Here is a 25,027-nt window from a genome sequence, read left to right on the forward strand (position 1 = left end):
ACTATTGAATACGTTCTTTTCATTGGATTATTTAAAAATTAGAGAATACATATTTTATATTATGTAGAGAAATTCTGTTATTAAGTTTTATTTTCTTTAGAAGGATAAAATAGCAATGGTTCAAAGTACTAAATAAAACAAAAAATATTGGACCATCACATTACTGTATTCCTACTGAAGGATAACTTTGTTCTAATGGTGTATCTAATTTGAAATAGATAACATGTACCAGTAGGGTTTATCTTTATTCTGACTTTAGCTGACTTCTCCAAACTAGAATCCTAAAGATACTTTTTCGTTAACAGTATTCAGTAAAAACATAGTGTAAATCTAACATTTGCCTTGGAATTAGTCAGTTTCCCCGATCTATAATGAAAGCAATGTTGTAGTATTTTTCAGTTATGAGCTAGTCAGTTCTCCCTTTTGGGGTTGGGAGTTATCTTGAGATCTGGAATTAAATAAGGAAACCCTGTATTTATATCAAATCAATCTGTCTTTACAGAAAGTTAGCAATATCCAAATTAATCCAAAATTTAAGAATTGGAACCTTAAGACATATGAGTTTGTGGGGGTGTACGTGTATAAACAATATTTAATATTGCTCTAAACTATCTCATATTTCTCCCATATTTAAGCTACTCAAAGCATTAGTTACTTCTGACCTCCTGGTTCTGCTCTGTTGCCTTCTAGCATCTCTGCAAATCTCTTGGAGTTTGTTTTACTGTCAACTGTTGTCATTCAGTCCCAAATACTGATGGGATGAGTGTAGCTTTTTCTCTGTGGGGTAGAAGTAGAAAGCATTTCTCCCAAAGTTAAAGTTACCATTTCTTTGAATTAACCCACTGACATGACATTTCCAAAGAATTCAGACAGTCTTTCTTTTACAGATGAATTCCTTGTGCTGTTCATGCTACAAAGAAACACTATAGATCAGAAAAAGGCATATGTAATTGTGCTAAGCATATATAGTTTTCTGAAGTCATAGGAGATGAAACCTCTCAAACTTTGGAATTAAATGTCCTGGTATTCCGAACATAAATGGCATGTATGCCTTAGAAGAGCTTTATCAATAGATACATCTCACAAAGGTGTACTGACACAGGAGCTGCACTCAAATGTGGATCTTCAATCTGCTGGAGTTAATTATCTGTGCAGAGTGGCTAAGTATAGCTGTGCATAGATCATTTTGCACAAACTACCTTTGTAGCAAATTGATTTAAGTGCCTTTTTGGAGTAGTAGTTGGGCTGAATTGATTCAGTGGGCAGTAGATTGGCTTACACTGCAGAATGGTGCTTGAGTTTCTTCTGGCATCCAGATAGAGTTTTAACCAAATGGAAGCATTCATGATCTTCCAGGGCAGTTTTCCATCAACTTAAGCTGGGAAATGCTATGACGTCCATTATTAAAAGAGCTTCACTAAAGTATGATGGGTTAGAATATCTATTGACAACTTGCACATAAGCAAGATATCTTGGTGGCATTTAAATGCAAAGTAAATTTTGTATCACAGAAATGGCTTCACATGGTCTTGGTATAATTGGGAAGGCCTAACTTTCTTTCAAAATTAAACACAACACAGAGAAGGAAAAGGTATGATCTGTGTTTTAAATGTACATGTTTGAGACATTTGGTCTTTCTTCAACTGAAACTCCCCTGCATCTCTACACACCATTATCTGATGCACCCCGTGTCACTTAAGGTTCTGATGCATACAAAATGGCTTTGGGGCCTCAGTGCTTTTGCTCTTTCCTCCACAAGCCTTCCCTATAGACCTCTATTTAGGCATCTCTGTGTTAGCAATACCTTGCCTACTTCTGAAGATTGTACCTATTATGTATTTAATGTGTTCTGTTACTGGAGCAATTAAACATATCATATGATTACATACCTACTGATTAGATGAAAGCAACATAGGGTGCATTTTCAAAGCATCACCTGTGATCTTTCTCAAGCACATATCGTTCATGTTACATACCTTCCATCTATCATTCTTTATTTCGAGTCTTTTTGTCCCCTTTAGTTTACCTCTCTTGTTGCCATCTTTTCTCTTTCACTCCGAACTCCTTTACAGTCCTTACCACATCCTTGTTTTTCCATGTTTTTCTTGTTTCCTCATAAGGGTGGTGTATCTGTACTGAGAGTCTCCAACTCCTGCATCCAGACCTCGATCAGGACAGAGCAGGCAGTAGGGCTTCCAGGTGACTACTTCCATTATCTCCAACCAAGAAGGCACCTGGTAGTCAACAAAATTTAAAGATAGAATTTATTTAAAGATAGAAGTTATGATTCAAATTTAACCTTTGTGGCCAACTGTCTCTTGTATATAATTCTGAAACCACAGTACCATGAAAATATGACTTTGTATCCCTGAAAATATTTGCTGCCTTTGTAAATATAATGAAAACATTCAATTAAAAATTACAGAATGATGTTTTACATTCAAAGCATCCTAATTCACCAGATATGGCTTCTGAACTGTTGCTGCTTCCTTGTAATTCCGTAAGTGTATATGATGGATTTAAATTCCTGAATTTAAAATATATAAGTATAACCGAGAGCTTTCTGAAATTGTTTATAAGCATTTATTGATAAGGGTAGTGATACAATTCACAAATACTATATTTAACAATGAAGAAAAGTAATTTCTGCTTGGCTCTAAATTGTACTGTGAAGTAGAATTGGTGTGCTAAATTTTACTTGAATTTTATTATATCTACCCCAAATCCTGCTCATTGATATGTTTTTCTACTTCAAAGTGATAACGTGTAACATCTACTGACTGTTATCAATGTATACAAGGCCTTTTGCTGAATATCTCATGCAATATCACAACAGCTCTAGAAATGTGTTCCAAATGTTAGTCATAATTTGTAATTTGAAGAAGTGCAGACTTAGTAAGTTTAAAAAGTAAAAATAATTGGCTAAAGGTCATAGAGGTATCAACACACCTGATAAAACTCTTCACTTTATTCCACTGTGAGCAAACAGAAACATGCAAAGTTACCCACAGCTCCAACAAGCAAGCCTTGCCTAAACTAGATGGTTTGTTGGGTACTGAGCACTCTCCCCAGTATTGCACACACTCTATTTAAACACTGCCTTTAGAAACTTGGCCCTTGGGTCTTTTTTCATGATCACTTCATAGGTGAGAGACTAGAATTTTTGTGGATGGTGGTGTTTTTGTTTGTTTGCTTCGTTTTTTTTTATCTGAGATTCTTTTCATGAAATAAATTTTATTGACATTCTTTCCCCTACCCCTACTTTTCCTAAATTCTCCCTCACCTCCTTACTCATCTGTCTTCCTCATGTTCATTCCTTCTCCAAAATTAAAAAAGCAAAACAATAACGAGTATGAAAAACAGAAAGCAAATCTCTAAAATAAAAAAAGACAATAAAACAAAAAAAGCCAAAACAAAACAAAAAGTGCACAAAAAAATCGAAAAAAGGGAGGGAGGAGAAATAAAGATAAGCAAAAAACATGGAGTGTATTTTGTGTTGACCACCTACTACTATGCATGAAGTCTGCCTTGAGTAATATCCCATAGGAAAAAAAACTGACTTTCCCTTTCCCAGGAGATAACACTTACAAATAGCTTTGAATATCAAAGTGAGGATTTGTGTTCACTTCTCTTTCTCAGTGTTAGTATATTGAATGGTTTGAACCTGTGAAGACTTGTGCATGCTGTCAAAATTTCTATGAATGCATGTGTGTATCAGTTCTGTTGTCTCTGAAAGGCATCTTTTTTTCAGTTACCCATCACCTGTAGCTATTACAATCTTTTTGACTCCTCTTTGGCATTGAACCTTGAACTTTGAGGGGAGAGGTTTAATAAAGATATCCCATTTAGGACTAAGTGACCCGAAGTCTCATATTCTGTACATTGTCCAGTTGTGGATATATGTATAAACTTCCATGTTCTGATAAAAATTGACCTATATAGCACTATGTTATTAGGAGTCATTTTATTTCTATGTTTGTTCCTTTCACTGAATAATAGTAGTAGTATTTCCCCTAGGCCCAAGACATGTGTAATGTCAATGATTGGTCACTTTAGCTATTTCATGTTTCAATTCCATGTCATGGAGTGGATTTTCTATTCAAAAAGTGGTTGGCTACCCTCATATCATTTGTACCATTATTACACCAGTACATCTTTTAAGCAAGTCTCTGTTGTAGCTTGGTGAAACTGCTAATAACGTTTCTTCTCTGGCAGCTTTCAAAGTACCTTATAACACCATGAACAGTAGTCAGTAGGGATGGAATTTCTAGTTGTATACCAGTTCACTTTCTCCCTGTTCAATACCATATAAGTTGTATCATATGCAACAGAGCCTTGCCATCAGCTGTTGGAGAGTGATCAACATCCTAGCCAATAGCCTCTGTGATGTTTGGGATTGTCTATATGAGTCCTTTGGCCAGCAACGCAACAAGATTTAACTGATATAAAAGGTTTTACTTTTTGGTCTAAGATGTCTCAATAGTCATTGTCTCCCCCATTACAAGTTGGCTCCATTTAAATTCCTTTCATATAGATGCATATTAGGAAGCTTCTACAATAGTATGCTTCCAGATAGCTTTGGAAAAGGCCTTTAGTGTTAGTTGTCCATCTCTATATTCCTGTCTATACTATACACTCCCATTTCCTGCCCCTGCCTTCCCATCTTACTCCCAACTTAAATGAAAGTTGAAGTTTAAAGAGACTGTATTGTTTGCCAAAGTGAATAGGAGAGAGAGAAAAGAATTTATATTACAATATTCCATATATGGATTTCAATACTATGGTTTTGGTAGCATGGTTCATGATATATTGATGCATTCTCTTATGTATTTGCAGGATGAAATGGACCATGCATACCTGCTGTATGCAACTAGATTTAACATAAAACTGCAATTTATTTTACCCTTCATAAATGGACTTTCATTCTACTCCTTTTACAAAGAATCCCTCTGTAGAGATTTCTAAACCTAAAATGAAAACTTTGTTTGGGGATACTCATTGGAATTTCCAAATGACTCTTGTGAGAATCTGTTTCCTGTGACCTCTGGGATAATCTATGTGTACCCATTTATTCTGTGCATGAGACTGATCTCTGTTTGACTAATGCAAACATCCACATATGATCTGAAGCTTGTACTTATTTTACACATAGTGAGTTATTTGGACCTCCATATATATTAAAACAGTTCCTTTCCATGAAATACATGATTTTATTAGATATGCTTACAAAAGGATCTTCCTTGAGTAAACAATACATTTAGGAATAAGGAATTTGCACCATTGTGATATTTAGAATTTGACATATTTATTTCCCAACAAGAGTCATATTTTTTGCCTTCCCAAAGCTAAAATCTGGGTAAATATTCATCTATCATTACTCAGTTGTTTCCAGAGTAGTTTGTGCAATTACAGATTTATGGTATTCCTAGTCAGTCTCTAAGAGAGGTTAAACTGTGGAGGAAAATAAAATTACTAGTAATTAAATTTACAGGCAGCTTTGCCATCTAAAGCAAATTTATTACTTCATAGTGAAATATAGTCAGAACACTTTCACATAAAGTGAATCCATTTTTACATGATATAGATATTATACATTGCCATTTCAATTTATATAATTAAAATGATATCACTGGACTCTGAGGTTAATGGGATACTCCACTGAGAACTATACGTCGTGGGCAATAAAATGCAGCTCTGCAAGGTTGGCTATTTCTTGAAGAGCTGATGCAGTAATTCAGCACTACTAGATCATACTGTCCCTTTAAAAGTCCTCAGATATACTGAACACTAGGAAAGAATACTAACAAAAGTCACCTTTAATTTTAAAAATAAAAAAATAGTGAAGTGATCTATAAAGGGTGCTTAGAATAAATACACTGGAAAATTCTTTTCATCTTACCCTACTATTTCTCTCCTCCCGAGTATGCTACATTCAAGTAAGGCTTCTAAAAGTATCATGTCTGCAATCCCAGCCCATGGTGGTTGTGGAAATTCATTTTCATGAATTAAGGCTAGTCTTTATTATATGGTAATTCCATTAGTATTTGTGTTTTGGAATGGTATTCTGTCTCACAAAACAACATTAAGGATAACAAGATGACTCAGTGGAGAAAAGTGCTTGCTAGGCAGGCCTGTTGATCCAAGTGGGACTCTTGAGACTCAGATGGTGGAAATCAAGAAGCCATTCCCACAAGTAGTCCTCTGGCTTACACATGCATGCAGAGGCACATGTAAATCACACGTGTACATATCTACCCAACAAATAAATAAATTTAAACACAAACAAGAAAAGAATGCAGTTAGGATATAAATGGTCAGCCAAATTCCACAATTTTTTTCTTTTCAACATAAAAGATGAAAATGTAGGGGTTAGAGTGAAAACTTAGTTGTTAAGAGTATTTGTTACTACTTTTGTCATAGGACTGGAGACATGCACACATGTGTACATGTAAACACAAATATTGACATTAATCTAAAATAAAAGAATGGCTTTACTGGAATTTTTATGATCTCACATTCTATAAAAACATATATATAGTTTTATCCATTGGGGACCATTTCTTATGCCATGCTATCTTGTTTTATTTCTTATTTTGGGGGGGCCTCGATTTTTGAGACAGGGTTTCTCTGTGTAGCTTTGGAGCCTGTCCTGGCACTTGCTCTGGTGACTAGGCTGGTGTCAAACTCACAGAGATCTGCCTGCCTCTGCCTCCCGAGTCCTGGGATTAAAGGTGTGCACCACCAATGCCTGGCTCTTGTTTTATTTTTAATGACTAAATTTCAAGGTGTATTTTTAGTAAACACAAATATTCAGCTAAAGAACATTTAAAGCTATCTAAGAGTGGGAGAAATAATATCCGCCCCCCGGGAAAAAGCATGCCAATTGATTATCCAATAACAAATGGTCAGCCCTGTAAACAAGTTAGATTATACAGAATGACCAGGTAGTATTGAGCAATATTCTTGTGTGTGCAACACACACAGACTCACAAACACGTTTCTTTACAGCATGAAAATCTCGTGTGTGTGTGTGTGTGTGTGTGTGTGTGTGTGTGTGTGTGTGTGTGTGTAAAGTGAATTCCATGACCCTAGGTCTATGAGAATTAAAGCATTTTAATGCCCATTGTCTGAGACATAAACTGCTATAGTTTAGGCTGAGTAAAAGCATTGAAGACCATTTTCCACTTACAATACACAGTACTTATACTGACACAATAATTTTAATTCAGTATCATTTTGTGGCTGGTCTCATTAAATGTGTTTGGATCATTGAATAATATCTTCCGGTATGTTAAGGAACAATAGAGTAAATACATTTTAGTTTTTAGAAGAATAGAAAATGACATATTTATACAGCATTGTGTATAGATGGTATCAAATACATTTTAAAAAGGGAATCCAATTGAGAATATAAATGCCAGTGAGTAAAACTAGTTTTTTCTCACTTCTTACAAAATGTGCCAACAAGTGAGCTAGCAATTGTAACATGAGAGATTTTAGTTATGTATTATAAGGAACCAGATTCAAATAAAGAGGCCTATGCCAACACCCATACAACAGCTCACAGTCTCCTGTGATCCCTTTTTATGGAAGCCATCACCTTCTTCTGGGCCTCTATGGACAACATGCATGCATATGGTGCACATGCATAGGTGAATGCAAAACTTTAATACACATACAATTTAAAAGAAAAGAATTTCAGATATTTTTAAATTTCCCACAAAATTTCCCATCATGACTGAGGATTTCAGTAACCTCCAATCTAATTAATCATCTTGTCTCAACTTCCCAGTACCTGGCATAGCAGTAGCACACTTGTCTTACTTGGTTTACCATCTTGTCACCATGTTGCCCAGAAAATTCAAGTGATTCAGAAATCTTCTGAGATGATAGTCACCTTAACTTCCATCAGATTCTTTCCAATTGGAGCCAACTTCCAGTTGTATTGCCTAATGTTCTCCTTTAAAAGATACCTCTTGCAATGGACACTATCCCACATTGGAGACACTGACTGGTACTTGTCTTCCCATTATCCATGCCTTCTTTGAAATTCAATTTCCAGATTAATATCCTAAAAATCAAGCCCAATCAAGTCATTTTCTGCTGCCAAACAGATTTTTACACTCTATTGCCTGGTGATATAATTACAAATTTCCTCCCATGGTAGTTCCATCCCTCTCACTCAATAGTTCTGACTCATTGTTCTTATGCTGCACAGCTCATAGAGCAATACACTACAATTAGAGATGCCTTCCTAGAATAGAAGAATACTCTATTCCTTCCTTCAAGGAATAGAGTAGATACAGTGATGTCAGATAGCTGGTTTCCATGTAGAATGATGGCAGTATGCATGCAACCAACACCTGTATGATGCTTTCATATTTAGCTATTTGCCTCATCTTCTTTACTTGACTTTAAAATTTCCAGACACAGGACAGTAACTTCACTCAGTTCATTAACTTCTAGCACACTAACTGAAACTCCATATATAGTGGATAGTAAGTGAATAAACATGACTGAAAAACATACTAGTTATATATAAGAAATAGAAACTATCATAAAAATATAGTATAATTCATCACTGTACAAATGACATAAGGCAAAACCTAGCATGAGTTAAGAAAGCCCTCTCTAAGTTCATAAATTCAGGAAGAATATATTGACGATGTTCAGAAGTCTCGGTTCAGTGCTTATCTGCATTTCTTATGTATTTAATGATTAGTCTTGTCATGTAATACTGACAATATTTCAAAACTTCTCTCCTACAAAAACCTCCTCCTACAAAGTTGAAGAAATAATACCTGTTTTATAAGACGGCTATAACATTCTTTTTGAAGCATCAACTATTGCTTATGTGAGGTTCTTTCTTTCCAGGTAAACAGAGCCCATTCTTCAAAGGGATCTATAATTAAAACTTCCTGACAGAGTGGACTGGGCACTCATGCCTAGTCTCCATCCCATGCTCAGGAACTATCTATACCGGGAAACAGCTACACTCAGCCATCAACTCTAGGGGAATATTGGGCTTTGAGCCTCTTAGAATTTCACAGGCTCAGAGATAGGAAAGATTGGTGACTATTAACCAAAGTAAGCTATTTTATGATCTGTCATGGGTAATTAATAAAATTCAGGAGAAATATCCCTCCTAAACTTCAGCATGCTGCAGTTATGTTTATTTTAGACATACCATTTGAGCCTCACCATTCTGATCCCTCTGAAGACAGTCAAGAGTCTGACTGCGGGACCTGGCAAACAGGCCAGGGAGCTGTATTATAGAGGTTAGAAGGCTACTGAGGCCAGAGAAAACTCAAGAACTGGAGTAAATATTTTTGCCATCATATTCTCTCAGAAGTATTCCTCACTTGAGAAGTGGAAAGGGGAACTGATTAGAAAGAGTAAAGCCGGCAGGGATGTCAGAGTAAAAACAATCATTTTCAGTGAACACAATAAGTTCATATTTGCTTGAATTCCATGGGATTTTTGTTTTTTTCTTTTTTCTTCTTCTGTTTTGCCTCATTGCCTGTTACTTTCTGGTTTGTCTTCCTCAAAAATCTCTTTAGTCTGTTGCCTCCACTGAACAAATAATCTGCCATTGCCATCAATAATATATATATATATATATATATATATATATATATTGCTAAATATTCTAAACGGTGTAATTTTGAAAGGAAGGAAAGAAGTCAGTCCTAATCAATGACAAGCGGGAGAAATCAGCACTTTTTAAGGAAGTGAAATAGTATTGCTCTTAAGGATGTACTGTCATTATTGAAAGCAATAATGAGCTACATTGCTTCAGGATGTGCTCCCTGCATAAGCACAAATGAGTACATGAGACTTTTGCTGTTTTTCCTCTCCTCCTCTTTCCTTGCTTCTTCATCTTTGTGTTTTATGCTGAAGGCCTTCTGTCATTAAGTAACCAACATTTGTCTCTTTAAAAATTGCATAGCAAACATTTTTCATTTGAACATTAAGCATACTGAGATATAAACTCAAATCTCATTTGTTTAAAACTCGGTGTTAATGAGGTCAGGACCACACACTAAATCTCTGTATCAGACAGTTGTGTCCTCTTCTCTCTTGTGTGGCTACAAGTATGTGAATTATGAGCTCTTCCCAATATCAGCTTTGAGGGAGGGAGTGTGAACCAATCTGCTCAATGTGCATCCACTCGGTGGAAAGTGGCTGAGTCCGTCAGCTGCGGTGTATCTGCGGTCAGTAGCTTCACCTTTCTTTGTGAGAATGGGTTTCCTTAGAATTTGAATAGCATTATTGGCATTTTAGTAGATTGGTTGGTATTTCAACTTTTTGCTGTATACTCATGTAAATAAAACCCAGAAGGAAATTTTCAGTTTTCAGTGGCATATATTTTTATGTTTGTATTTTATGACATAAGGCTAATAATACCTCTGTGCTCTTAGAATGTCTTGTATTTGACTCTGTACTCTTGGAAGGAAAAATAATAATTCATTTTATGATGATTGTGCTTTTTCCCAAACTTCTCATATCAACTGGGATAGTGTTTTTTCCTTGATTAAAATATATTTCTTAATATAAATATAGGCTCTCCATGTTTATGATTATAATAGATTTAAAGAAGCTTCAATTCATCCTACTATTATTATTTCATGCAGAAACTTCATTTTATTGTTGGGTGAATGCTGCCATGTTCCACTTTTAATATTACTTAATTGTGTGGTTTGAGTGCCATCCTCCTTCTCTAGGAAGCTAAGTTACAATCGTAATTTTGGGTAAATGTTAAGTTGTATAGCTTCAAACTCTCCTGAAATTCAGTTAGGAAAAATCTACTGCTTGTCTTAGTGAAATATTTTATATTATGTTTTACAAAATTATGTCAACCTTTATATCAAAATGCTATATTTTATGATTGCATATTGATTAAAGATATTTAAACTAAACTTTAACTTACCTTAGAATTATGCACTATTTGTGTGGTTACTTGCTTTGCCTTTAACTGTTTTGCCTTTTTGTGGGGGATGGTGTTTTTTGTGGAGTAATTTTTAACTATTACTTATCAATTTGATTAAACTAATCATATAGAGTATGATTTTATAAACTTCTTTTCTTTTGTTGTTTCTAGTGATCTCAGTGAAAATCAAATTCAGGCAATTCCAAGGAAGGCTTTCCGTGGGGCAGTTGACATTAAAAACTTGTGAGTATATGTGGATACCTTAATTTATAGTTCTTTATGAGTTATCTTCTGTTTGGGGTCAGGTTTACATTTTTTAAATTATCCAAAAAATTGAATACTGATATAACTTTCTTCATGTTTTTGATATCCTTCAGTAGCAGCATAAAATTTCGCTATTTGTAAAGATGTTTTGCAATTCTTAAATATTCTGATTATTGTTTTACAATTTTCAGAAAAATGAAATGGAATTATGATGTGTTTTCCTCACTTTTTTCAGCGTTCTCTCTTGCTCATTTGAGTTTCTGTCAGGGTACGTAAAAAGCACAGCAGATAAACGGTTTTATTTTCTTCTGGAAATAAATAATAATTTCCAGCTAAAGTTGAAGATGGAGGATTTAGATGTTAGAAGTGTAAATAAATTTCCCTTTCCCTTTATGTGTGTTTTTCTCACATCTTTTCCCTCATATCTTTGAAGGGCCATGTGAAGAAGCACCCTTAACAGAAAAAAAGAAAAGAAAAAAACATATTTCTTTATTTTCCTCAATAAATCTTTAATCTGGTTTCTTACTGGGTGTTTAAGTGCCTATAGCTCTCAAGCTGCCTGTGAGATATAAGCTCTCCATGGCAAATCTAATATTGTCAATATGTATTTTTATCAATTTCAAAATACCATGTTTGTCTTTTAAAATGACTTTTCAGTTTACTTCACATGTTGGGGGTTAAATGTTTTCCTTAGCTATTGCAAGTCCTTGGAATGTAGGGGTGAAGAGCTCCTGTGTGCCAAGATTAACTTGTACAATCCAATATTTCTTAGCTAGCCATAAACAGGGCAGGCAATTTTTCAAGTATTAACTGATATTCAGAATTCTCCCTGGGAGAATTCAGTACCATTTCTCTCGAGTAGTGAAAGTGAGACAGATGTTAAACCTTCTCAAAGAAGACAAGTGTTGATAAAGTCACAGATTTTGGACTTTACATCTCTTCAGTAGAAATGTGTTTTTCTTTATCCCGAGTCTATGCTTTCAGAGTGCCCAAGTAATGATAGAAAAGTGCAGCTTTGTAGTTATAAATAGACAAGGCCATTAACATCATGACTGTGGTGATTTTTTATGTGCACTTAGACAAAAATGATTTCTTCTGCTTTTTTCCTATCTTTACTAGCTGGGACTTTGAGAACGCTTTAGTCGGCTTGCTAACATGGGAGCTCCAATCTGTCTCAGTGTATTATTTGTGGATATAGGATTTCTTATGAATTCCTGGGTTATACCCACTCACGTTGCAAGAGCTACAACTGTCCACCCTGCAGAATATCACTTTATAACCTCCAATGTTAGAATGATTAAGCACTTAATAAAAGTGCATTTAACTGTTTTTCAGATATTCAAAGAATTTAAGTCACCTGACTCTCTTTCCTTATGTGTAAGTCTACATTTACGAAGACTGACCCATCAGAGGGGACTTCTTTTTTATTTACATGTTTTCTTCGTTTAGTGAAAAACAAGTTCAAAGATTAAGTGGAAAGTGAGAGAGTAGGCCAGCTAGCTGCCACAAGAAATGGTCATTTTAAACCTCCCCACATACACTCATGAATTTTCCCAAATTCAGACTGTTGAGTATGCTGTATGAAATGAGGTTAGGATTGCAGCCTGAAAAATTTTTGCTATACTTTGAATTTGTACACATAAGCGATCATCCAAATCCTCATATCCCTTATTATTTAATTTCATAAAATCACTAATAGTTATTTGGGTTTGATGTGTTTATTAGGAAAATAAGAGGTGAAAGACATTTTAAACCAGTAAAATGCAAGGAAACTACAGTGTTATGTTGTGTTATTCAGTGAATAATTCATAAAAGTTATCCATGAATAAATGACTTACAAAGGAGACAGTATAGTAGAATGTGAGATAAAGTTCAATATTATAATATATTAATATATTATTTAAACATGCATATGACTATTCTATTATGAGTCAATTAGACATGGAACTTCATATTGAAAAAAAGAAAGTAGACATGAAATCATTAAATGAGCATACAACAAAACAATGGTTTATAAATAAGATATCGAATATTGTAAGGATTAAGGATGGAATACTGTAAAGTATTGTGATAAGTTCTCAGAGAGTTCTGGAAGAAAATCCATAAAAGAATGTAGGGAGAAAGCTACAATACTATTTTATATTATGTCTTGGTGATAGGAGTAAATTGAGAAAGAACTTGGTATCAAAATCAAAATGTAATGGAGTTTCCATTTGTTTTGTGTGTGTAAGAAATGGAAGGTTTTTGTTGTTGTTGTTGTGTTTTGTTTTGTTTTGTTTTCATGAAGTTCAACAGTGATGAGACACAAGGGATCTACATGTGGGAGGTGCTGACAATTTCCACACAGTCTGCTTTGGAAATTTATGTTTCCATGAAAGAAAGGAAGTGTAAGAGACCTTGTAGACCTGAATGGTAACACTAAAATAAGAAGAAAAGGAAAGGAAGGGAAAGGAAGGGAAAGGAGAGGAGAGGAGAGGAGAGAGGAGAGGAGAGGAGAGGAGAGGAGAGGAGAGGAGAGAGGAGAGAGAGAGAGAGGAGAGGAGAGGAGAGAGGAGAGGAGAGGAGAGAGAGGAGAGAGGAGAGGAGAGAGGAGGAGAGGAGGAGAGGAGAGGAGAGGAGAGGAGAGGAGAGGAGGAGAGGAGAGGAGAGGAGAGGAGAGGAGAGGAGAGGAGAGGAGAGGAGAGGAGAGGAGAGGAAGAGAAAGGAAAAACCTACTATTCTTTTCATCTTCCATGAACTGACTGATAACAAAGGAAGAGGGCAAACATGAATTTTGTAATGTGGCAGAGTGTTTAATCAGCTTAAATAGCCAAAAGAGACTTCAGAGTTAAAAGGTATTTCAAATCATACTTTCAAAAATCATTATCATTTCAGGGGGCAGGGGATAAGGTTTAGTTTTCTCTTACAAACAGAAGCAATACATCTTCTAAATATTTAAGTATAAAATTTAATTTACATTATTATTAAACTACTAGTAACAGCCAATGATGAATCAGCAGCACACCAATGATGGCGATATTGGCACTCATTGGGACAGCGGAGAACAATGATTTTTGTTTGTTTTGCCTTCGTGCTCATTCCTAAGTTGGTTGTCCTTCATTGTGTCCGAATCACAGCTGCAGAATTACTCACAGGTTAAAAGAGGAAAAGGAAGGTAGAGCAACAGGCATCTGTGCCTAACAGAGCCAAGACCCCGCTTCTGGTGGCGCTATTTTCTGTGCTACCCTGCCCCAGTCTTGCAAATTTTTCAGATCTACGGCTTCTAAGCCTGATGCAAAGCAGTTCCCATTCCTACAGGATTTCTGGTGACAGCACTTGGTTTACTCTTGAGGTCTGGCTAAATATGCTGTAGGCGGCATCCTGACAATATAAAATTGATGCTGTGGAAATGTTGCAAATTAGTACATTTTATTTCTCTTCCTCCAGGCAAGCCCCACTTAAACTATCTTAGACAGATGAACATTCATCTTGGTCTTAAGCATCTCAGGGGAGAACTAACAGAAACTTTTTTGCTATCTCTCAATTTCACAGCTTATTAAAATATTTTTTTGTATTTATTCCACAACCTCTTTCTAGCCTGCACCAGCCCACAATGCCGCCAGCCACCACTTGTACCACTTTATTTTGTCTTGACATTTTAGGCAGTCAGATATTAGGAAAATAAAATTGTATTACAATATCAACAAAATAATTGCATTTTTAACAGCTTCCAGCAGCAACAGTATTAGTGGGATTCCCATATGTGGTATTAAAGTCACAAATTATGAACTATTGATACCCTGTTATTACCAAAGGATGATTCTTCAAAGAGTTAATCAGTGCTTACAGAAGTTTTCCTTAGAGCCTTTGTATGTATAATTATAGATTAATGCTGAAGTGGTGAAGGTTTGCTGCCCCTTAATCAAATCTTGAAAGAAAACCAGATAGTATACATTGTAATTTTTTTAGTACCTATTTAGATAATTCCACTTAATTGTATCCTCTTCAAGACTTCATATTTTTCTGACCTCATTTTTGAGACTTGTGAGTTTCCTTTTGCAACATGTGCTTTATCGGTTCAAATATGTCTTAAGCATCCTTTCTTTTATAAGGAAATAAATCTCCAATTCTATTTGCCCTGGAACTCAAGTAAAAAGCAGTATCAAAGCAAAAATATAAGAATGAAACAAGTTGTAATCATTCATATCACAAAACTCATAAAAGTTGTTTTACTCTTTTTACAGATATGGGGATGAATATTGAAAATAATTGAATGCCTGTAAGAATTAGTTTAGGTACTGTGTAAAGGAAACTACACAGCTGCTTTTTTCTTTCTTTCTTCTGTTATTTATCTTCAAGATGCACTCTGGAATTTTCATCCTACACTCCTCCCTGTCTATTCCCTCTTTCTGTTTGCTTGCACCTTTCCAATCCCAATCACCCCACAGCTATGAATTTTACTCTCTTTCTCTAAGAAGAAATAATCCTTGTTGGCAAAATAACAGCTTTCCTTAGGGAAAAATGAACTGTGTTTTTTATGGGCATTGAAGAAAACATTAGTATATTTTTATATGCACTAATCTATAGACAAATGTATAATTTATAGAATGATTCAGCGTGGCTTTCTCAGAGCAATTCATGGTATCATTTAGATAATAAATATGCATGACCATGACATTTTGGGAAAAAATAATCCAATTTGTGATGCATTGTTTATTGACAATAGGGATATTTGACAAACAGGAAAGTGAATTAATCTGTTGTTGCAAATCCACATACATTATTTAGAAATTATATTGTTTACTGGCGTGCTGTCATGTTTCTTTTTTATGGCCCACTTTGTTTTATTTTATTCTTACCAATTAATCCACTTCAACCAATGAAATGCAATCATATTCTGCTTTACTGAAGTACATAGAGAGCCTAACACATTTCTAAAGCCCAACAACTTTATCAAGTTTAAACTTCTTTCCTGGTGTCTTTCCTCTTTATTTACATAATCCGTGATGATACACAATCAACAGAATGTGTGAGCTCCCCTACAGTGCAACACATTCCATTACCTCCTAAGTCCTAACTTCAAAATATCCTCTTACTCAGTTTCCAAGCTTACTTTATATCTAGTTTTTCTTAAAACTAGAATCTTTTAACTATCAAATGAAAACTACCTGCTCATACCCAGCTCTCTCCTAGTGGCGTTCATTGGGTGTGAGGCTAGAAATATTGTGAAAAAGAAACCATTTCTTCATTCATGGAGATAGTCTTATTTTTATATTGAAACTCAGGGGAATTCAATAGGTCATAGAACCTTCTGAGCTACCTATAGTTATAGTTCTTCAAGCAAATGATAGCAAGCAGTAAGTTTCACGAGAGTCATCCTTCATAAGTATGATGCCACATACAGAATACAAATTATTTTAGTGAAAAAGCTTTGGGGCCAGGGTACAGGATGGACAGGTGCCACTCTGGAAAGCATGGGTACTGTCCATGGTCCTGCAATCTTGGTCTTTTTCTCTCCCAAAGTATCAGAATTGTTACTGTTCAACAACTGTGATGAGGCAACCATCCAACACAACTTTTTCCAGTTTTGCATATTTTGGTATCCACTATGCTTTAGACAACTTTTCTTCGATAATGGATTTTCTTCTGTGACTCTAATAAATGCAGTGTATCTTCAAAAATACCTCCAAAACAAAACAAAATGAAGCAAACAAAACACTGGAAAAGATTGATTTTGAATACCAATTAACCAACTCATAAAACAAAAGCCAGTATGGATAGTGTGGTTGCCTTTTCGCTCAATAGAATAGACCTTCGGTTTTCTTATGTCTCTAATGTGGGTCAGCACATATTGTTACCTATGAACTGTTACAACAGCCTCCTAATTGTTTTTGACCTCTAGGCTATATAGTCTCAGTAGATAATTTTAACAAAGATACTAGATTATTAGATATTTTTCCATGATTCACTGAACTCTCCTCCTGATAACCAGGTTCAAAGAAATCCTTTTATTTAATCTCATCTTGTATTTGTTAAAAATACTAAAGCCAAAGTACATGAACAAAGCAGAACCTAGCTCTAGATCTGTAGTCTATAAATAGATAGGGTTTTCACTATGTTATGATACCTGGTCTTTGTAGATCTGCTGCTGACTATGTATGATGATCTGCCTGTGACAAAGACTTCTTGTTTGAACCATTGCTTCAGCACAGAAGCTTTGTGCTCAAGCCCAAATATGCCTGGTCCTAAAAACAATCCCTTAACACTATAGTGCCTCTATTCATTATTTTGTTTTTCATGGAGTTGTTCTTTCATCGATAGGGAAAATTTCTCCCTAACTGGGGTCTGGTCTGCTCTCTCTGTCTCCATCTCTGTTTCTGTCTCTGTCTCTGTCTCTCTCTGTCTCTGTCTCTCTGAGTTTCTGGCTATCATCTATATCTACATCTCTCTCTCTGTCTCTCTCTGTCTTTCTCTGTCTCTGTCTCTGTCTCTGTCTCTCTCTCTCTCTCTCTCTCTCTCTCTCTCTCTCTCTCTGTGTGTGTGTGTGTGTGTGTGTAATATGACCATTTGATATGATATAAACTGGAAACTGAATCCAGGGCTTAGCCACATCATAGACATCATATTAAAGAGATATATTTTTCTACACTAATTTAAATCCCTATGCCTGGAGGAATCACAGCCTTTTCTGAATTTTACAATGCTTCGAATTGTGCCCATGTATTTATCTTAAACTTCACCTGAAGCAGGAAAACACTGTCAATTTGCTTCCTCTGATTTTGGATACTGTGTAGGACTTTGAGAATATATAAATCTCAATTACAATAAAAGGTAAATGCAAAATTTGATACTGTATATAAGTTCTCAGACTTTTGAGTCTTATTACTTCAACTGTGCAATTGAGGTGTTAGCAATATTTACCTTCTCAATTTACTGTAAAGGGTAATGAAATTGTATATAGTCAGTATGTAACATGTGGTGAGGTCAGTAAATGTAAGTATTGTAATCAGTCTTAGTTTCGAACAGCTTTGGTTATGTTTTCTAGAAATGCCAGGACCCAAATATCCCTCTGGTTGTTTTTCCTCTATTTTCTATCGCAAAATATTTCTTTTAATCTGCAGGGTATATTTTCTTGTCCTCCCCTCTAATGGCAAGTGCATGTACATTTGTAGTACAGAGCATTCTAGTGAAATCTGTGGTTACTTGTTACTGAGATACATAAAGCATTACCTGAAAGACTGTAAAAGAATTAAATCTAAGATAATGGAAACTCTGAAATTCTGAGAATAGATCCTCACTTTATCATTGATGTGCCCCAAATCAGGTCCCTGCTGGTGATCTTATTCTGAGAGAAGCTGTGCGGTTGTTTAAATTAATATTTAGGATATTGATTGATATACTCCAACTGGTGGTATTTTTATATATTTTCATTTGAATTACAAAATTGATTTAAATAACAGTTGTCATGGAGTTTGCATATTTACAATTCTATATAGACTTAAATTTTACTCTATAGATACTATGCCCATATTAAAAGACTTTCCTCTCTTTTCTTCCCCATGCTTCACTTTAAAAAAATCATGTTTCTTTACATTGTGAAATCCTCTTTATTCCGATTCATTTTAAATTGTCTAAAATTTTAGATTCTTGTATTTTATAGCAGCAATATAAACAACACACCATTTTTAGCTACTGAAATTAAAAATGTAACAAAATTGGGACATTGTCTGATCACACATTATTATAGATTTTAATGTTCTGTAATATTTCACAGTTAACTATTTTTTAAATATTCTAAATATGAAAAAAGCTGATTAGTAATTGAATATTATCTCTTGGATGCATAAAAAATACATCTTTGCTAAGGATAGTGATCTAACCATCTAAAATTAACATTGTGAAGCAAGGTTTATATATAAGATTAAAATACAGCATGGTAGCTAAATGTTAAAGAAAGGAAATAGGAAATATTTTAAGAAAATTTAAACGGAACATAATACAGTATCTTCAGCTGTATTTAATGTTTAATATTCTGTCTTTATTATATGAACTATAGACTTAAAGTTAGAAACATCATATATTGTTTCCATTAATTACACTCAGAGCTGTTTATTGGGAAATAAGACCAGATAAGCTTCATATATTCTGTGTGTGAGTCACAGAGTATATTCCTTGGTGTAAAAATCTGTTGGCAAATTTTGTAGTCTGAGACTACAGTGACCCAAGCTCATCACCATCAATATGAGAAGTGTCAGGCTTCCTGGGTATCAGTGGATCTTTGTCACCACTGAAAAGAGAATCACAGGACTTGATGCCTAATGAGAAGAGGATGAAAATGATGATTCTTTCAACCTCTCTATTTGCTTGAAATCATGCTGCTTGGAAAAACAAAACCACAGTTAAGAACATTGGTGTAGAGGCTACAAAAGCAAAGTGAAGGTTACAAAATGGAAATTATAAGTCATAGACACCCATGACAACCCAGGGTGACTGAAGAGCTATGAAACTCTAACTACAGTATCTACATGTTATAAAAGTAGCTCATGTACAATGAAAGCATCAGACAAATTTGCATATTCTCCCTAATGGTCTTCGCACTTAAAGACTTTAAAGAATAAAATTTTGGATAACTAATTGGATTTTTAGAAAAGTAATAAAAAAGAGTGTCTGAATTTCTTAATTCCTAAAAACTCCATGTTAAAATTGGAGATCACGTCCGAGGAAAATCAGCCTTAGTTAAATGCAAGACCAGACCCTTTCTTGTTTATAGAAGCACAAGCACCCAGGGCTTGAAGGGCCCTTGAGAGGCATACATGCAGAGCTAGAGAACCAAGGAGCAGAAAGACTCTAGAAATCCCAAAATAAATTGTTGTGTTGAACTATTTTGACACTTTGTTTTGAACCCTGCAGACAAGTGGAGTTCTGCACACAGATTGCCCCATGAGCAATCATGAAAGAATAAGGTTTTTGTAGCTACTCCCTTAAATATCACAAAATTCACAATTGATGAAGAAATTATTCACCAATTTGCTTTTGCTTATTTTCTCTTACTCAGAACTCCATAAATTATTTTCATAGTTAGGAAACTTGTGATCTGAGATTGGCAATGTTCATAAAACTTTTAAGAAAACTTGTGTCCTATGAAACTCAAACACTCCTAATATTTTTAACATATTGTTTATTTTCTTTCTTAAACTATTGAGAACAACCTGTATCAAAATATGATACCAAAAAAAGAGTTAAATTGTTTAAGTTTCCAGCAATAGTACTAATTCTGGCCTAAGCAAAGGGATGGGTCTTTAGTCTTGTAGAACAAGATTCGCCCGAGTGCTTTCTGGCATGCACCAGGTTTCCCTTTGTGCATTGTATGCATGATTTAGAAGAAGCCGTGTCAGCACTGATTTATACATTGACAGCTAAGGATAATAAGATATGGGCAAACATACAGCTCACCCTTTTACAGATTAACCTGGAGACTGCATTAGGCAAATTTGATAGCATTAAAAGATTTTGCCAATTTGTCTGGAAACAATTTCTCTTTTGTAGCATGTCAAGGGTAACACTTCATGCCACTGTACTAATTTAAATGGCTTTGATAAATTGTTCAAGAGGTTAGAGAATGGTAGTGTAGATGTATATTTAGCACTTTAAAATAAAAAGGCTATTAACTTAATTGTTAAATGAATTTAATCTTTAAAAATCAAAAGTGCTCAAGGATCTAAGTGTTTTCTTGGAACCACAGCAGCCATATTATATCATGAGGCTTTAAATGTCTTCCTGGAAAATAAAATTATACTTCTCTGCATTACTTCCTAATAAGTGGGGAAAGCTTTCAACTATTACAGTAGCAGGAGTCTTGGGAAGTATTGGGGGAAAACCTTAGGTTTGTAAATGCAATAGAATTCTTTCTTTCCTGGGAGGGACCTGCTTTGTACTATATTGTACAGTTTATGTGACGTCAGTTAGTATTGTCTATTATTGTGTCCCCTGGAGACTTGTTTTAAAATAATATGTATCATTCATGAGATGCCCCCTATATACATACTTTATAAGTAAGTGATCTAAAGAGACCTCTCTGAAAGTCACCCGATGAAATCACCGTACCTCTATCCAATAACATTTTGAGAGCTCTAGCTATTTTATTGAATGTTCAAACAATCATTGAGAGTGCTCCTCCAATGTGAGATAGTTCTCATGGTGAATTCTGGACTCTTAACAAGGACTAGATACATTTATTTGATGATTGTAATCTCACTCTTGTACATCCACATTCCCAGGGCAATCATGGAGGGCTAACATTTCATTTCTATATCAAGTGAAGCATTAAAATACATTTTCTCTACTGGAACAATAATGTCTCTAAGCATGAAGATGCCAGTGTCAGAACCACTTCTTGGAAACAGGAATGGAATGTAGATGGTACTCAGTTCTTTTTTTTTTCAAGAAGTCAATTACTTTTCTTTGTATTATTGAAACTCACACGAGACATCCATCCTTACAACAGTTTCCCCTCCCTCCACTGCCCTACCTTCCTTCTCCCCCAGATTGAAATTAAATTTCTTAACATGAACAGTAAGATTTTTTCTAATTTTAAACACAAGCATCAGAAAAAGAAAAAAATAAGCAACGTTTAGACATCAGTTTTATTCCTTCTACCACTGAATATTTTTGTTCAATACTAGAAACACCGAAGAAGAGTCATTTGTTTAAATAAAATACTATTGGGTGGGCTGAAATAACAGGTAAAACTATTTTCATAATCTATATGCTATTGTGATAAAATACTTACAGTTGGTGATCTTTATTTAGAAGGACTAAAACTAGCATCTTGAAAAAAACTACCCAAAGTTTCATTTAAGTTTTAATGAATTCATCTCCTAATATTGAGCAAATAGCTTTCTTTGGGAATCACATTCTGGAAGTCTCTTAACTCAAAAAATTCTAGACTGGCATTGAAGAGAATGTGTATGTAGTGATAAATATAATTTGAAGAGTAGTGAAGTCTGTATATGATGATGACCAGCTTTCTATGTGTGTTCTTGGTTGGGAAGGCTGGGGAGATGCATGGCATCTTTTCTTGTTTTCAGTTTGGAGTCTGGAAAGGAAACTGATTTTAAAAGATGGAAAGCCGAAAGTAGTCTTACTCCTTCTTGCCAAGGATAGTGAAATTAACATGCAGCTGGGCTTCTCTGATAAATGGATTCTGGTAGGTCACTGAGGGGGTGCATGTGACATTAAGTGATTTACAGCCCTTTACCTTAATGAAATTGTTTCAGCGAGATGACGCTGAAAGCTCTTAATGGATAGCTTTTCTTGATGTAATGAAATTGCATTCCTATGGCATTTAATATAAGGTGCAGTTATTATTTACTGGAGCTTTCCAAGGGCTGCTATTTGCACAGACAGTTCAGAACAAAAAGAGATTTCGGTAGCTGCATAGAGAGGGCAGGATAGCTTGTGACATTCCTGAGGAGATGGTTTGTGTGTGAGGAAGCATTTCAGGAAGTGTGAGCTGAGCGTCAGAGCCCCTTCTGAAGTCGTCAGTTCTCCTACTCTCTTCTTCTGTTCCTTTCTGTTACATAGAGTCTTTTAATCCATTTAACAGGCAACTGGATTACAACCAGATCAGCTGCATTGAAGATGGGGCATTCAGAGCTCTGAGAGATCTAGAAGTTCTGTGAGTATTGCTTATTTCTCTGACTCTTTGCCTGGTAGCATTGTTTGAGAGTTTTGATGTGATGACTTACCTACTGTATAATAGTGTCAAAATGTTCTCCTAACAATGACAAAATAATCCTTAAAAAGCTTGTGAATACACAGAAGAGTCAAGATGTATATGGGCCAAGCCATGCAAATGCCTCTATGGAATAGGTATTCTGTATTTAAGCAACGTACTTAAAAGATATGCTTTTTATAAAATATTCTCATAGATCTTTCAGAAATTCTCAAATTTCTGAATATTAAGATAAAAATCCAAAAAAGCCACTATTTACTGACATATTTTGAGGGTAGTGTGTAATGGAAAGTTGTTCTTATTTAATCATGCATTTTTTTCATGACAGCATAAGTCAGCTTCATTTTGTATGTTTATTTTGAATTTGAGTTCCCAATTTGATTCAGCCATGAATGAGATTCATTTCAGAGACATCACTAATATTCTCCTTCAGTAAACAGATGTTTCCGGGCTTTAGTTCCATTCTTAAAACAGTCAGATATCTGATGTGCTCAATGGGAAGTGTTTTTGAATTTCTCATCAAAACGTTAAAAGTTGTACAGGAGTTATCAAATCTATTCTCCACAAAAGTGGTATGGTTAAGTTTTTGAGCCATGGAAATAAAATATATTCTGAAGATGAATACTCTTTTAGATTAGATAACTTATTTTAATAATATTTCTGTGTAATTCTTAATTTTATTGAAAGTTAAAGAAGAGTTTATACCTGCCCCTTGTTCTGAGTTAATATTTTAAAGAGTTGATAAAAGTCCACAAATGTTATTCTGGTAAATTGTTCTATACTTGGAGGTCATTTTATTGCTGTTATAAAACATCATTTTTCTGTTGGAAGGACAGTCAAAGTGCTTACATGCACTTTAGTTTAAAGCCACTTTTTAACCTATATACCAATACCTGTGCTGTCTATGTTGGGAGTGTGGTGGGGGGAGGTAGAGAGGGGCAGCTGAGAGAATTCACCAAAGGGAGAGCAAGTGTCAGTCCCACAGACTGCAGCATTTACATACATATACAACAACTATGGATTTACTCGAATCAGAAAGATTTTGGAAATACAGTCATCTTGGATATTGTTATTTTCATCTTAGTAAAATTTCTGAAGATTGACCTTTGTGGGAGCCATTACTATACAAATATAATAAAAATTTAAACATTGGAATATTGTGATTTTTGTCTTAACAAAATGTCTAAAGTGTGAACTCTGTGAGAACCATTACTACGCAACATGATAAAGAATGATAATTCATGAAATTAAATGAAAACTCTAAAACACTAGAATGAGGCTCCTAATTTTATATGATACAGAATCAAGAGTATCACAATGATTAGAGCCTGCTTACAGATAAAATTAATTGAAATTATTCATAAAAAAGTTTGTGTGTTTTAAAAATATTTAAATGTTTTCCGGTTAAATTTTGTAATGTCATGAACGTAATGTATATACATTTTGAAACATAACCTGTTTAATATGTTTTAAACAATCTTTTCCATAACTGGATTGACAAAGGAAAACAGGATAAAACTTGGAGAAGATGGAATTACCAAGTAGACCTGTACTAACCAGTGTTCCTGAAATGGTGACAGAATCTTATTCTACAGGATCTTATCTTCTGACTTCATGCAAAAAATGGAAGTAGATAAACTTAAGCTTCATACATGATTTCAGATTCTAGGATTTTAATTTACATGTTATTTGTATTCCATGAGTATCTATGACTGTCTGACACTATTGAAGACAAAGGAGAATACAGTGCTGTCAGGCTGGTTGCTGACCAAATATCTGGATAAGGAATTTTTTTAAACAGAGAGTTAATAAAGTCTAAGATTCCAAGAAAAAAAATCATGGTAGATGAGAGAAGAGCCAGTTTATTGCTCTTGCTCGAGGTAAAAGCTGGGTTCCTGTGTAATTCTGGGTGATAGGATACAAAATTAACTATATACTTTTACTATAAAGAAGTAGTCTCAACAACATTGAGACCTAAATTTATTTTTATGATTTTCTTCTTACTAGGAAATGAGACACAAAAATGAAATGAAATTGCTAGCTTTACATTATTTTGCATACAGAATAGGCATAAGTTAATTAAATATTAAGTTAGTCAGTCATGTCTATTAAATAGCAGA

At 34.8% G+C, this 25,027-nt stretch overlaps 1 protein-coding gene across 1 annotated transcript in view; it reads left to right on the top strand.

Annotated features, from left to right (window-relative positions):
* The window catches only part of LOC100752994 (slit homolog 2 protein), a 318,933-nt gene that overhangs the window by 171,977 nt on the left and 121,929 nt on the right, over positions 1–25,027 (top strand). The window contains exons 4-5 of the mRNA XM_035453335.1: positions 11,102–11,173; positions 22,779–22,850. Coding sequence (XP_035309226.1) covers positions 11,102–11,173; positions 22,779–22,850 — 144 coding nt within the window. The remainder of the gene's footprint in view (positions 1–11,101; positions 11,174–22,778; positions 22,851–25,027) is intronic.

Source organism: Cricetulus griseus, assembly GCF_003668045.3.
Source record: "Cricetulus griseus strain 17A/GY chromosome 1 unlocalized genomic scaffold, alternate assembly CriGri-PICRH-1.0 chr1_1, whole genome shotgun sequence".
Classification (NCBI taxonomy): domain Eukaryota; kingdom Metazoa; phylum Chordata; class Mammalia; order Rodentia; family Cricetidae; genus Cricetulus; species Cricetulus griseus.